Raw genomic sequence first — 14,719 nt, 5'->3', positions numbered from 1 at the left:
TCGTTGATTCGTGCGAAATCAATAGCTTTTCCGTAGGGCGTAGACCCTGTATTTGTATGAAAAATTAAATAAATATATATGTATATTAACTTGTGAACCCCTTAACAAATTTGATTGATGACTCAGTGGTAAGAAAGGAGTTGTGAAATGTTGTCCACACTAGTGTTGTGGGTTCTAAACCACTATCAACAAAAAATTCTCCATAATATTGTATTATATTGTGTTGTATCAATAATTTAATAATAAGTATAGACAAAATGAAAAGAGAATAATAAGATAACGACGCGATGAAACTTTTCATTATTGCCCAACGATTGATCTAAATGATACAATACAATAAAAATAAATATTATATTTAAACTAACAAATACATTAATGTATGTGAACCATCCAAACACAATGATAGTTTGATCATAGAAATTGAATTTTAAAAAAAATAATATTTGTGACATAAAATTTGATCAAAATTTTAAAATTTAATTTTTAAATATTGTAAAATTTTTTGAGCCAATTTTGGGGATTTTTCCTCATAAAACTTTTTTTTAAAAAAAGAAATGTATGTCCAAATACAACTTTAAAATTCAAAAACTCAATTTTTCTAGTTTTAAATTTCAAACTTTAAAAATTATAAATTATAGTAGAACAAAAGCTTAAGATATACTCATGAGCGATTCTAGACTTTTATACATTTAAAAATTTATAGTCTTCTTTTAATCTTTGATAACTATTGAGTTGTTAGATTGAACTAAAATCATAGTAACAGTGAAATATAAAAGATTTTAATATGAACTCATATCCAAAGATGCAATTTTTGTCGTTTTTATTACTTTGATGCAAATTTAATGAAATAAAATTACTTAATAATATATTTAAATCTACCTTATATGAGAGATCATTTTCTCATAAAATTTAAATCTTGTATCTTTATCTAGAGTTAATACCAAAAACTTCTTCTAAATCATTCATGATTTAACAGTTTAGTGTAATAGTGTTTAAATTATTTAGATATTTGTATGTTATTACTATTTTTAATCTACGACATTTTGTATCTAAAATATCTTTATAGAGACAACTAACATAAAAAAGCGATCTATAAAATCGATTACATATCATAAAAAAAAATGTATGAATTATTTGTTGGAAAAAAAAATCAAACAATCAAATTGTGGAGAAATTGAGAGTAAAAATGATATTGTCCAATATGATAGAAGAGAACTAAAAAGGTATTTAGAAAATAATAATACAAAAAATTAATTGACTATTTCATATTGATTAAAAATCTTAAATTTTATTAGAGTATCATTTCTAACACGTCAAATCGTTAACTTATAGTACAATAATAAGTGCTTGTCAATATTTTTAATACTTTTTGTTGGTGGTAGTCAAGCAGATTATCATTGTCTTATGGATATAATTTATTTATTTTTCTAAAAATTATCACTACCTAGTATCCCTTTATCAAGAATTCCTTTATGATGTATTTGAAATTAAAATTATATTCATAATCAATATAAATCATTTTTATCCGTTACAGGAGTATGGAGAGAGGCTAAGGGAGCTCGCGGGGCCGCCTTACGATAAATACTATCGGATGTCCCTTGCCCGAGGCTATTTCCGTGGCGGTTATTAAGGCCCAATTTCAAACGAAATTAAAAATCAAGGAAGCCCTTCGTTCGGACATAGTGCAAGGCACGTCTCTTTTTAAGAAAAGACACCTGATTCGGAAGAAAGTCGTGGATCAACTTTTATAATTTATTTTCAAGATTATAAAAATTATATTACAAGAAGGTTGATATATATATTATTGATTGATTAACATGGTATAATCATTATACTACCCACATTATATTTGAATTTAAATTATGTATATACTTTTGTCACATTATCTTTTACTTATTATAGCAAGTAAATTTCTTTATTTTTAAATTCTAATTTTTACTTTTTATAATAAAAAAACTATATATAGAGATATCTTTTAAGTAATATTTTTGATACTAATAATTATTTGCCATCCACGTAAAATCCTTATTTCATCACTAACAATTATTTGCCATTGGATTGTTGCATCTCAAAACATCTTTATAACTCTAGTTACTTGTTTAATATTCCGTAATGTTATTATTTTAATGTCTCAAGAAATTATAAAATTGAAATAAAAGCGTTTCTTAGTTATTTATTTAAAAACTTGCAATCTTATTATTCTAAGAGCTTGGATATGAATATCCCAAAATTTATTTTTTGTTGCATTTTCAAAGTAAGAATTAATATTTAAAAACTAAAATTATGTTTGATCATAAATATAAATTAAAATTATTTTTAAATTTCTAATCATATTTCAGAGTAAAAAATAAAAATAATCTTTTAATATTTTTAAAACTCTAATCCAAAAAAAGGTAAAATATTGAGATGAGATAAGTAATAGATTATTTAAGAGTCGTCTGATGTAAGGTATAAAATATAATAATTTCAATAATAAAATAAATTATTTTACATTTAACTAAAGATATTAACAATTATAAATTATTTATCTCATAAATATAATAACATAACTTAATCCAAAATAATTAACCTCAAAATAACTTGGCCTGTAGAAAATTACCATGAATAGGACTGTAAGGAGAGCCGGAACTATCTAGGGCTTGAAAGCACTTTAGCAAAGTCTCAGTCTTCTTTGACAAACCCCCAAAGCGCCATAAAAAGAGTGTTCATGAAAATTCTAGTATTGTGATTCCGCACGCAACACCTACCCAGCCAGCCTCCAGTCGCCATTGTTATGCCCGGTATGGAAACTGAGAACTCAAACACCTCCCGAGCTGAAGAACTCAAGCAACTCGCAAATGAAGTATTCAAAGGTAATTAAATATACACAAACTTTGACCTCGTATTATGTAGATTCATCTGTTTCCGATTTCAATGTGTTTTCAGGGCATAAGTATTCGCAAGCTATTGATCTGTACACACAAGCAATTGAGTTGAACGGTGAGAGTGCGGTGTACTATGCTAACCGTGCCTTTGCTCACACCAAATTGGAGGAATATGGCAGCGCAATACAGGATGGAACTAGAGCTATTGAAATTGACCCTAGATATTCAAAGGTAAGTAATTGAATTGTGAAAATAATTGTGCTTTCTTTGTTTCTCTTGATGTGTGATTAATTGCTGAGGTTGCAGGGTTATTATAGGCGAGGAGCTGCATATTTGGCAATGGGGAAGTTCAAAGACGCACTCAAGGATTTTCAACAGGTTGGTATTGTTTTTCATAGCTTCTTCACTCATATCAGCTGCAATTTTTTTCTTATCAGCTTTAGGTAAGGTACAAAAGAATATGTTGAGGAAAAAACATTGCTTATGTAACTAGCAAACACATTTATTAGAGAAAATGATGAGCCAGTGACATTGTATGTGTACTATGTTATTTTTGACCTTTAAGGTTCCTTGTCAATTCTATATTCTAGCAAATTCCAGATGTACTAGGTAAGTTATCTGGAGATACTAACAAGATTTGACATCAAAATCAAGTGCAATGACATGTTGGTTGAAATCAACACAGAAGCAAAAAAAAGTCAGATTTTATCCCAAATTGCAATTAGTTTAAAGTCATTAACAGTAAGTTGGTGCAGGTTTGGCGTGTCCTTTTGTTGCATAGTTATGAGATGCTACTTATTTATAAACAAGAAGGAAGTTGGTTGCAAAATGGAGAAGTATTGAGAAATGTTGCTTCTGCTTCTCTGCTATTGGATCAGCAAGTCGGAATTATAAGGCAAAATTTTGGGAAGAACATTAAGACAAACATATGATAATTAAAAAAATCATAGTGCAAATAATATAATACGGCGAAGGTGAATACTAAAGTTGATATTTAAGTTTTTCTCAGGGTGCAAATATCATAAAGCTGAATATACAATTGGTTTCATTGCATGTGAACTGATCATTGGGTTAATTCGCAGTGTATCACAACACTGAATTTTGGATCTTTAGCTCAGCCACCACATAGGAAGATTCTTCTCTATGATGCACTTGAAAACGTGTCCAAATGATACTTGATATCTAAGCCAGTACACACACTCATAAACAATTTAGTGGTTCAACAATGGAAGAGAGATATCAAGTAATCTTTTTTACTGGGCATCAATTTATTATTTTGTCTCAATAGTGATTCTTGAAAGTTTTTTTTCTTTCTGTATGGGCCATTAAAGTGGACAAATATTTGGAGAACTTAACTATATGGTCTTGTTTCCCAACTGGTTTTCTTCGGTGTCTCTTCTGCATTATAGGCTCTGAATATGCTGTTTGCATGTATCTTTTGAAGTCTGCTTTATAGTTTTCTGCAGTAGATGTGACCTATCTTCTCTAATCAGAGTACACTAGAAGCCGGAATGGTTTACCAATCTGCTAATTTTTGGGATGTGTTCCTTTATTGTCTCAATCAGGTCAAGAAGTTATGTCCAAACGACCCAGATGCTACCAAAAAATTGAAGGAATGTGAGAAAGCTGTCATGAAGCTGAAATTTGAAGAAGCTATTTCTGTCCCAGAATCTCAGAGACGTTCAGTAGCTGACTCTATTGATTATCGTTCCGTAGGTAAGATAGTTCCAAGCTGATATTTCTTCCTTATATTATGCTCACAGAAGATACCTCAGTGTCACAGTAAATTTCTTTGCGAAGCATGGCTTTGCACGACGTTTTCTTGTTTCATCTGTGGCTATAGTTGCTGGATAAAGTTATTGCATTACATGTCATAGGCCATATCATTTCACAAGGTGCTGGACATGGTTACCATAATGGAAAAATGCTTCATTCCCTCTCCTTTCTTAATTTACTGCTGCTTGTTGCCATACATGTTTGCTTCATTAATTGAGGGATGAGAATTGCTCAATATCCTTGAAATGTTGAATGTACTGCCATGAGATTTACTTATTAGTAGGGGTTTGCACCTCTTTTGTGAAGTCTGATGCATCAGTAGTTTAGTTCTCACTTCTCGGTCTGATAGGGTACTGGTTAGATAGTTTTTGTTGAAAAGTTTGAGATTGTGCGGAGAAATCAATTTTGCCAAGGATAGATGGTAGGAAATGTTGACTTGTCCATGGGGAACTTTTCTTTTCTCTTCCCAACCTCTTTCAAATGCTCTGAAGTAATCATAACAAGATAAAGAATAAATCCCTTTGATCTTTTCTACATTATCGTTTGGTTGCGAAGATGATATGTTGTTTGTGTACTATGTGCAAGAGAATAAAAACATTACAAGATGTTGCTCACGAAGTACTTCCCTTTACTTAGTTCAAATTTAGCCATTACTCACACTTCTTGTCCCTCTCAGGAAACGCTGAACCCTCTAACTCAAATTTTGGCAACTACTACAGTAGATTTTTAGTCAAATGACCCCCTGAATTGAGCATGGGCTTGTCCTTTAGATTATTCAACAATAAACCTTCATTTCAAATAACAATACAAAATAAGAATCTCTAAGCTTAGTCAACTTTCAACCATTCATGTTAGTCCATATAATTTTCATTCTTATAAAAGTAATTAATAGTAAAATTTACCTATTTCATCCTTATAGGGTCAGGCCCTGGCTCATCATATGTTTCCACCAAAACAACTGCTGTATCAGCGGCAGCAGCACTAATGGGAGTTCTGGTGGTATATATGGGGACTAAGGCAGCCACAATGGTGGCAGCAGCAGCTTCGGCAGTCTTATTGATGGTCTTGATAACATTTCTGTGGGGACGTTGCAGTGATGGTTTCTTTACCAAGAGTCGAACACTTGAATTAGGTTTGAGCCTTTATAAGAAAAAAAGTTGAACTAGTAAATAACCCAAGTTAGTGGTAGTTCCCAAAAAGGACATCCATCATAATCAGAATAGTTGAATAAGGACTAGTTGCAAACTGGACCAAATGCTCATATTTTATTTACATTCCATTGCGTTGCACTTGATTGAAAATTGTTCCTGTTCAATTGATATTTTCTATGTATGAAATTACCAGAAGCATGGTGTTCCAACTAAAACCATTTTCCTCCCTCTATTTTCTGTGTTAGTAGTTATTTGCTTCTTTTGGCCTTCTCTCAGGACCATATGAGTATGGTGTGAACTCTTCCGAAAATAGATCTCTTTTATCGATCACTGGTTTAAGTGTATTGCCTGGAGTACGACATCACCCTTTACTTTCTAGCCATTAAAGTTTCTAATAAGTTAGTACTGTATCTTTATTCAGAGCGACTTACAGATTCTTGCCCCATTATTTCCGTGATACATTTAAATTCTTGGGCACATCTGTTATTGTATTTTATGGGGAAGATTCTCTGAGGTAAGTAAAATAGCAACGTTTTGCTATGTGGGTCTCTTTTTGAACTTCAGGCTTAGAGTTCTTAGCTGTCCCTTGCTGAAGACATTTATCCGTTGCCTTGTGCTTTTTGGGGTTGTTTGGCTTGAGACGAATAATTCAGGGGTTAGTAATGTAGGGATTAAGTAACAGAGAGATTAGTAATGCAAGAATTATTTCTGGTTGAATGTTTAGTTTGATATTTTGCCAATTTGTGTAAAATGTATATCATGAAATATGTTATTACTTCTTAAAACAAAAAAAGAGTTTATTTATTATTATGATGTCATTTTAATGTTTTTAGTCCGTGGGTTACTAATACCCACATTCTTATACCACATAATATCCTGTATAAAATAATTTATAGATTCTCGCATAACTAATGCAAATATTATTTATGAGAAAAACAAAAGTAGCAACCAAACATTGTCTAATCTAATACTGGAGTTTATGCAAAGGTTAAATTTCCTTAATCCGTCTATGTTATATGATTGGCATTAATTAGGGATTTAATTAGGAGCTTATTCTGTAATTATACACTTACCAAAATCTATTACGTTGTAATTGCTATAAATTCCAATTTCAAACTATCCCTTGCCGTGTTAGCTTTATGTGCATAGTAATCGCCAGTTTGCTGGTCCTATTTTGCCTTTCTTACCTGTAAATGTAAAGATTCTTTTAGGAGGATTGGGCATGTGGCTGTGTGCATGTTTTGATGCTTCGTTATTCTGATTCTTCCTTGCTTTTATGTGTCAGTTCTGTTTTACATATGGTATTGAGAAATCTTAGAGGTTGCGTGACACTTTTTTTTACCCCACAATTTGTGTCTCTACATTGTAAGACCACCTCTTGGTGTCGAGTCTGTGCTGGGGAACTTGCATTTGTCAGTGGTTTAAGCTTTATTTAATACTATCTGTACTTCATCTAATCCAGTCAATGAGAAATCTGCTGCCTTTGTTTCACCTGAATTTACATGCCAGTTTGGTTCTTTAAATTGTAGAGGTAGAGCCTCAATATGCTGGTGCAAGAATAGAGGGAGATGTCGTAACATTAGATTTTGTGAAGAAGATGTTGGATGACTTCAAAAACCAGAAGAATTTACACAAGAGGTATGTTTCATTTTCATGGTCGTAATCTTCTCTTTATTTTTGAAACACTCTTCATCTTTCAATATTTGCTATTTTTTGACAGGTATGCCTACCAAATAGTACTGCAAACAAGAGAAATGTTGCGAGCATTGCCCTCCCTTGTTGACATTGTTGTTCCCGCAGGGAAGCACTTCACTGTATGTGGTGATGTACATGGTCAGGTAATGAATATCCTGATGACGGATGCCTTTTTATAGCTTGTAGCTGTTACCTTTATCATTTGCTTGTCCTTTTTGTTCCCTTCCAGTTTCATTTTACCCCTGTAGCACAAGATTTTGTCAGTATATGGTATTGACCAAGGCACATGCATTTATAGAAGGCCTAGAACTTTCTGGTGCTTGCTAGTGGTGCTCCTACATGCAAGAATAGCTAAAACATAAAATTCTTGTTCTTTCAAAATTTGCTGCTTGGTTCACCGATCTATTTGGAGAAACATAAGGGTGGATTCCTTTTGTCAGAAAAAAGGGATGTGCGTATCTCTCAGGTGGCTCCAACCTGTAAGCAATTTGAAGGCGCTTGAACCTTTTTAAAGACCATGGGCAGTTTCCCTTTGTCATATTTCTCCATTTTGCGGCCTCCCTAATTAAAGAATAGAGTTCCTTTTGAGCTGAAATACTACTGATATGCCATTTACTCCCTCCGTTTCAAAAAGAATGACCTCCTTTCCTTTTTAGTCTGTTTAAAAAAGAATGACCTCTTTCCTTTTTTGGTAACATTTTAATTTCAGCTTTTCACGTGGCATGTTTAAAGCCACAAGATTGAAGGGCAATTTAGTACCTTTGACAACTTTAATTTAGGACCACAAGATTCAAAAGTCTTTTTTATTTTCTAAAACTTCGTGCCAAGTCAAACCAGGTCACTTTTTGTGAAACGGAGGGAGTAGTTCGTAAGGCCTATCATACATATCTGAACCGCAGGCCCTTCCGCTTGTACTTCTCGTCCCACTTGTGAAACATCCCAGTCCCCTTCCTCACTGAAATCTGAGTTTGGATTTCCCTGATGACACACTCAATTGGCCCACCCTCAGCTTTTTCTCCCCACTTGAGGAAGCATCTTCACCTTCCCTTTAACCAGACTAGGACCTTCATATTTGGAATGCACTTCTCTTTCCACTCAAGCGGAATGGTATAAAATGAAAGCTCTTGAACTTTATTGTGGTAGAAGCTGTGAAGGAGCCTGTATTAAGTTCCACTCAGTATCATGAACCTCCTATCCAGCTTCGATATTGTGTTTTCTTCAACTTTGATTAACACTGGCCTGTCTCCAAAAATCCCCAGAAGCTCTGGCTCAGAACTGAACTGGCAAGCCAACCAGTCTAATCCAGGTTATATCCAACACCAACCCTGAGTGCCTCCCTGACCAGTGAGTTACTCCATCCTTTTGAAACACCATCTTTGCTTGGTCTGACGGCTCGCGCCCCCTTTTGAGAGGAATTTAAGAAACCCCTCTACCATGAACTGTTGACAACCATGTGGATTGACCCACTTCCAGACTAATCCAACCTCCGGTTGTTTTAGGCTCTTCCCCAATCTTTATACCAAAAACCTCTACCCAAAGTGTATCTTTTCCTCATGATTCACCCTCAACCTCCATCTCTTGCTATCCCTTACTTCCTTTATCGGAGTTGCCAGCGGTTGTTAATATGATCAACTTGAGCAGAGGCTTGGGAAACCCCTTTTACAGGCACCCAGGTTGGTCTTGTGAATGAAATTTTGGCTTGCTTCTGTCATTGTCAAGCTAATTGGAATACAATTGACCAGAAAAATAATAAACGGTAAGATTAGGTAAAGTAGTTGGTTCTTCTGATTCAATTAAGGAACAGATCCTAAAGAACACTTGTTTGTCTTTAGATATGTGCTGCAAGATATATCATTTAGTCCTTTATTCTTTCCTGCTGTTAATATATAGTGAATTAGTGATAATACAATTTGCTGGGTGTTCTATTTCTGTGCTTGGCTGAATGACTTCTTGTTGCCAGCAATAAGTCTCTACTGGCTGAACTTTCGTCATTTTCTAATGTTGCTACAGTTTTATGACCTCCTAAATATTTTCGAGCTCAATGGGCTTCCATCAGAAGACAATCCGTATCTGTTCAATGGTGATTTTGTTGATAGAGGGTCTTTCTCTCTAGAGGTCATATTGACATTATTCGCCTTCAAGTGCATGTGTCCATCAGGTAGATCGCCTGCTCTTATTCATCTTCAATGTTGTAAGCTTGTGTTCTATTATATTATTAGTCCTATCTAGTATTGGGTGGGTGGAACTTGAAGGTTTTCTGGATGCAAGTTTTCCAGTCCCCTATTTTTTACCTTAGTGATCTGTTTGAGTCATTTTTCATTTGCCTTTACTCTTTTTCTATTTCTATCTCTTTTTTTTATTCGTACATCAATTATACCTAACAAGTAAGTGAATGTTCGTTTTGGGTCCCTTTTAGATGTGAGCTGTTTGAGTCATTTTTTCATTTTCCTTTACTCATTTTCTTTTCTATCTCTTTTTTATTTGTACATCAATTAGACCTAACAAGAAAATGAGTGTCCCTTTTAGATGTAAGCTGTTTGAGTCATTTTTCTTTTTTCCTTTTACTCATTTTCTATTTCTATTCTTTTTTATTTGTACATCAATTAGACCTAACAGTGAATGTCCCTTTTGGGTTCCATTTAGATCTAAGTGCTATGTTAATGCTTTTATTTGAGGTTCTGATATTGCAATACATCAAGGTCTAATCAAAGCTAAAATTTTGATTTCAAAGATTTGATTTTTGTCACCATTTCTATACTAGCACGACCTAAGAAGTAACATGTTTTTTTTTTTTAATTCTAATCATTCAGTCGGTGTGTAAATGTTGTTCAGATGGGTCAATTGTATCTTGCTAACAACTTCAATTTTTCAGCTATACACCTTGCGAGAGGAAATCATGAAAGCAAGAGCATGAACAAAATATATGGGTTTGAGGGCGAGGTCAGATCCAAGTTAAGTGAAATATTTGTGGAACTCTTTGCAGAAGTGTTCTGTTGCTTACCTTTGGCCCATGTCATAAATGAGAAAGTCTTTGTAGTACATGGAGGTCTTTTTAGTGTTGATGGCGTGAAGCTCTCTGATATTAGAGCAATTGATCGGTTTTGTGAGCCCCCGGAGGAGGGTAAGTTCTGATGCAAGTAGAGAAGTATACATGTATAACGTTCTTTCAATATGCTATTGTTTAGCACATTTACTAATTACTCTGCTCTAATCTCCTTAATGCTCAATTAATCATCTGACAAACTTTTCAAAAAAAGCTCGGAAAAACTATTCATGCTACTAAGTTTGTGTATCAAAACTACCCATTCTCATTTGCTTGGTAGTTATCATCATTTGACACATTGTTCCTGCAAGCTGCAAGCCACTTTCTTGGTACATGCTAATAAATACTTTTGAGTCCAGACACGACCATTATTTTGAAATAAAGGCAACTATTCTAGTCTTTATCGATGCTTTTGTGGGCCAATTAAAATGGAGCTTTCGGCAGTTCTGCTTCATCTGTTTTAGTTAATATTAATTTATTGACTTCTTTGATAAGTTATCATCAGTTTGCTGACTTGTTAAACATATGTTGCTTATTTTTTTAACTTTGGTCATACATAGTAAACATGACCAAGTTGTTTAGGACCTTAGGTTATAATTGGGGCTTCGTTTGATCGTTTTCAGGGTTAATGTGTGAATTGTTGTGGAGTGATCCACAACCTCAGCCTGGTAGAGGACCTAGTAAACGAGGTGTTGGTCTTTCTTTCGGGGGAGACGTAACTAAAAGATTCTTGCAGGAAAATAATCTAGGTACTAATCTTTTCCTTTCTCCCCTATTCTGTTGTTTGACCATGTAGAGAATTGACATTTCACTGTCTATTTCTGTTCACTTGATGGATTTTAGCACATATATTTGATGTTAACATGTGTGGATGCTTGCAGATTTAGTTGTCCGATCTCATGAAGTGAAGGATGAAGGTTATGAGATTGAACATGATGGCAAACTCATAACAGTGTTTTCCGCTCCAAATTACTGTGACCAGGTAATTTGTCTCTTTGTATTCCCCTCTCAAGAATTTATTTGAGCTCATGCTACTTTGTCCAATTAAAATCACAATTTGTAAGTTAAAAAAACACCCTCACCTCAAAAGTTTCCTTTAGGTTGAAATGTTACACTTCATCAAAATCACTGCGGAGTTTCTGGTGTGTGTATATCTTGTATATCTGTGATTTGTTGGCAGTGTTGTTAAAGGTGCGCCGAAGCGAGGCTCAATATGTGTTGAGCGATTCGCCTCGCCTCAGTGTCGTCATCAAGGTTCTAAGACATACTTTTCCTTGCCAATGAGCCTCTTCTAAAGAGGAGAACTAAACAATTTCACAATTTTTTTGTTCATATATTTGTCATTCATGCTATAACTACTAGTCTTGGACAATATATATATATATATATATTTATTTTTTCTCCCTTTGTGCCTTTTTTCATTAAAGTTCATGCTTAATTTGCGCTTAAAGTCCCAACGGATCTGAGAGCTTTTCTGCTTTTAATAACACTGTTTGTCGGTCAAGTTTAGCATTGAAGTTATGCCTGAAGAAAGTCCAAAGAGATAGTGCCTTAGCATTTGAAACAGCTAGTAATTCATTGCTTCATTTAGGATTTTAAAATGATGGGAAATGATGACGTTTTGCTTCAAGGTAGATTTGGAATCTATTAGATGTTGGCTTTGTCAACAACTTCGTTAGATGGCATTGTTGGGGACATATTTGCATTGATGGCATGGTGTCCAGTTCCATTGCATGTTTTATGCTTAGCGTCTAATATATTTTTAGTACATAAACTGATTGCAATATGTTTCTCAAAAAAATAAACTGATTGCAATATGTACAGATATATTCATAAAACCCTCAGGGGTTGGCCTGCTGGCAATTGACTTGAGCCTTGGGGTTTGCTCCCTTTCAAGGTCTCAAGTTCGAAACCCACTGGGTGCAAGCAATTTCTGAGGGCCATCGGACTGGGTAAAACCTGAATTAACCGTGGTGCACTTGCGGGAAACTCCTTGCCGAGGGCCTGTGCACCCCCGGGATTAGTCGGGGCTCAAAGAGACTGGGACACCCGGTGCAAATCAAAAAAAAAGATATATTCATAAAACCCTCAGGGGTTGGCCTGCTGGCAATTGACTTGAGCCTTGGGGTTTGCTCCCTTTCAAGGTCTCAAGTTCGAACCCACTGGTGCAGCAATTTCTGAGGGCCATCGGACTGGGTAAAACCTGAATTAACCGTGGTGCACTTGCGGGAAACTCCTTGCCGAGGGCCTGTGCACCCCCGGGATTAGTCGGGGCTCAAAGAGACTCGGACACCCGGTGCAAATCAAAAAAAAAGATATATTCATAATATCTGCTACTTTTCTGTGACAATTTACGTGGTTATTAAATCTGACAGGTCAATTTTTAGTTACTGGAACTGTGTTATCTATACATTTGTATTCCTATAGTAGAGAAGGATCTTGTAATAATTTCTTTGTATAACTAATACACGTAGTGTCATATCCTATATGAAGTTTCTTTGATGTGAATAGAAATGATTTATTCAATATCCTCAAATGCACTTTGCATGTTGCAGATGGGTAACAAGGGTGCTTTTATACGGTTTGAGGCTCCCGATATGAAGCCAAATATTGTGACATTTTCAGCAGTGGTTAGTGGCTTTTATCTTGAAATGTCCTTTTATTCCTTGATATCAATACTTTTAGTTTCATCTCCTTTAACGCGGTGGATTAACTCTTTTCATCTTCATTGCTTTGCCTTGTATGCAGCCACATCCCGATGTCAAGCCAATGGCATATGCCAACAACTTCCTTCGGATGTTTTCTTAAAACTCTGAAACCTAACGTTCATTATTACAATCGATGTGACCTTTTGTCACACTGACCAAGAGCATACACATCAGGAGGCAGAAGAGCTAGTACTTACACAGCCAATTAGCTGCAGTGTCATTATTTGAACAACTTCCTGACTTGCCCGCAGCTTGTGAGGATCCTCACCTCCTTTGTTTTGATTAAGGTGTAAACACTTGTCTACAATAACAATGTCGTGTGGTGGATTGTCCTCTGTATTGTTTATGTTCCTCTTTGTAAGATTGTCACACTTCTCATTTCTCTTAGATAATTTCCAAATTGGGAAGCTTTGATACGTCGAATTTTGGTTTTTTTCTTTTTTCTATTTTCTTAGTTAAAATAGTCTATAATTTTTTTCCCACCATCAGCTAAGTGATACTGTTACGTTGTCTATTTTACAATTGGATTGTCATTTGTCTCTGTGCCTGTGGCCAGATTACTGGTAATTCCTACTAATTTGCTTTCGTTTGTAATGAGTGGATGCAAATCCTATCAATTTGTAAAGTTTGTGCCATTTAATCTTTGGTGAAGCAAGTGTTCCAAAAACATGAAACTTAATGGGTCGATTGACGGGTGTATAAGAATAGTGTCAAATATGATGTATTAGTTATGCTTACATTGAAAAATGTTTTGAGAAACAACTGTCTTAATCATATGCTAATGCATACATTAAAAATTTCTGCATTATTAATGCCATTAATTTTTATGCATTAATTATAGGAAAAATCACACCATATACACATTTAAGAGATAATATTACGGGTTTTAAACATACTTTAAAAATATTCTTACTTATAACAGTTTATTTACGGGTTATAACATATCAATTAAATTTAACTTTATTTAAAAATTAATTAAAATTTAATTTAATAAATGATTAATCTCTTTATATTTTTATATTATTAATTATTAATAGTTAATTAATTTGATTGCAGTTCCTTTTTTAAAACATAAATTATCAGTTACACAAATTTAGGGATTGACATTGATTAGAGTTCCTTGATTACTGTTACATTCCAAACCTCCCATTCACATTAATCCCACCCCCATCCCCCACGCCTATCCAATACTACAGTAATCGTCCCTCCCATCTTTCTCACCACCCCACTACCCCACATTCACAATCGTCCCTCCCATCTTTCTCACTACCCCAACTTCAAAACCGTCCCTCCCGTTCCATTTCTCATCATCATCATGTCGAAGAAAACGATTGTAACGCCTCGAAAGAGTCCTCGATTAGTTGAAGGAACATCTACGGATGAAGTACATGCTCCAACATTCAACATATTGACTCAAACCCCACCGCCAAAAAATGTTGAAATTCCTGCAAAGTGTGGTTCCTCTCAATCGAAGGATCAAAA

At 34.6% G+C, this 14,719-nt stretch overlaps 1 protein-coding gene across 2 annotated transcripts; it reads left to right on the top strand.

Moving 5' to 3' along the window:
- The first annotated feature begins 2,615 nt into the window (after positions 1-2,615).
- LOC102595218 (serine/threonine-protein phosphatase 5) lies at positions 2,616-13,834 on the top strand. 2 transcript variants are annotated; one of them, XM_006348873.2, is made up of 13 exons: positions 2,616-2,852; positions 2,926-3,095; positions 3,171-3,242; positions 4,430-4,580; positions 5,560-5,772; positions 7,321-7,429; positions 7,512-7,629; positions 9,497-9,644; positions 10,359-10,607; positions 11,153-11,278; positions 11,411-11,511; positions 13,085-13,159; positions 13,278-13,834. In XM_006348873.2, exons 1-13 carry the CDS (start codon positions 2,774-2,776, stop codon positions 13,335-13,337), a joined length of 1,671 nt encoding a protein of 556 aa, XP_006348935.1. In that variant the 5' UTR covers positions 2,616-2,773; the 3' UTR covers positions 13,338-13,834. The 2 variants fall into 2 exon arrangements, with proteins under 2 accessions (XP_006348935.1, XP_006348936.1); XM_006348874.2 differs by lacking the exon at positions 5,560-5,772 and having other exon boundaries at positions 2,618-2,852.
- The last annotated feature ends 885 nt before the right edge of the window (positions 13,835-14,719 follow it).

Source organism: Solanum tuberosum, unplaced genomic scaffold (genome assembly GCF_000226075.1).
Source record: "Solanum tuberosum cultivar DM 1-3 516 R44 unplaced genomic scaffold, SolTub_3.0 scf00102, whole genome shotgun sequence".
Lineage (NCBI taxonomy): Eukaryota > Viridiplantae > Streptophyta > Magnoliopsida > Solanales > Solanaceae > Solanum > Solanum tuberosum.
Note: the sequence above shows the minus strand (reverse complement) of the source record. Positions and strands in the feature narration are given on the sequence as shown.

Bases quoted from the DNA above. Each gene is read 5' to 3' on its own strand.
- LOC102595218 (XM_006348873.2), top strand. From the start codon at position 2,774: ATGCCCGGTATGGAAACTGAGAACTCAAACACCTCCCGAGCTGAAGAA. The intron at 2,853-2,925 runs GTAATTAAATAT...ATGTGTTTTCAG, and splicing joins CGCAAATGAAGTATTCAAAG to GGCATAAGTATTCGCAAGCT. The intron at 13,160-13,277 runs GTTAGTGGCTTT...CCTTGTATGCAG, and splicing joins TTGTGACATTTTCAGCAGTG to CCACATCCCGATGTCAAGCC.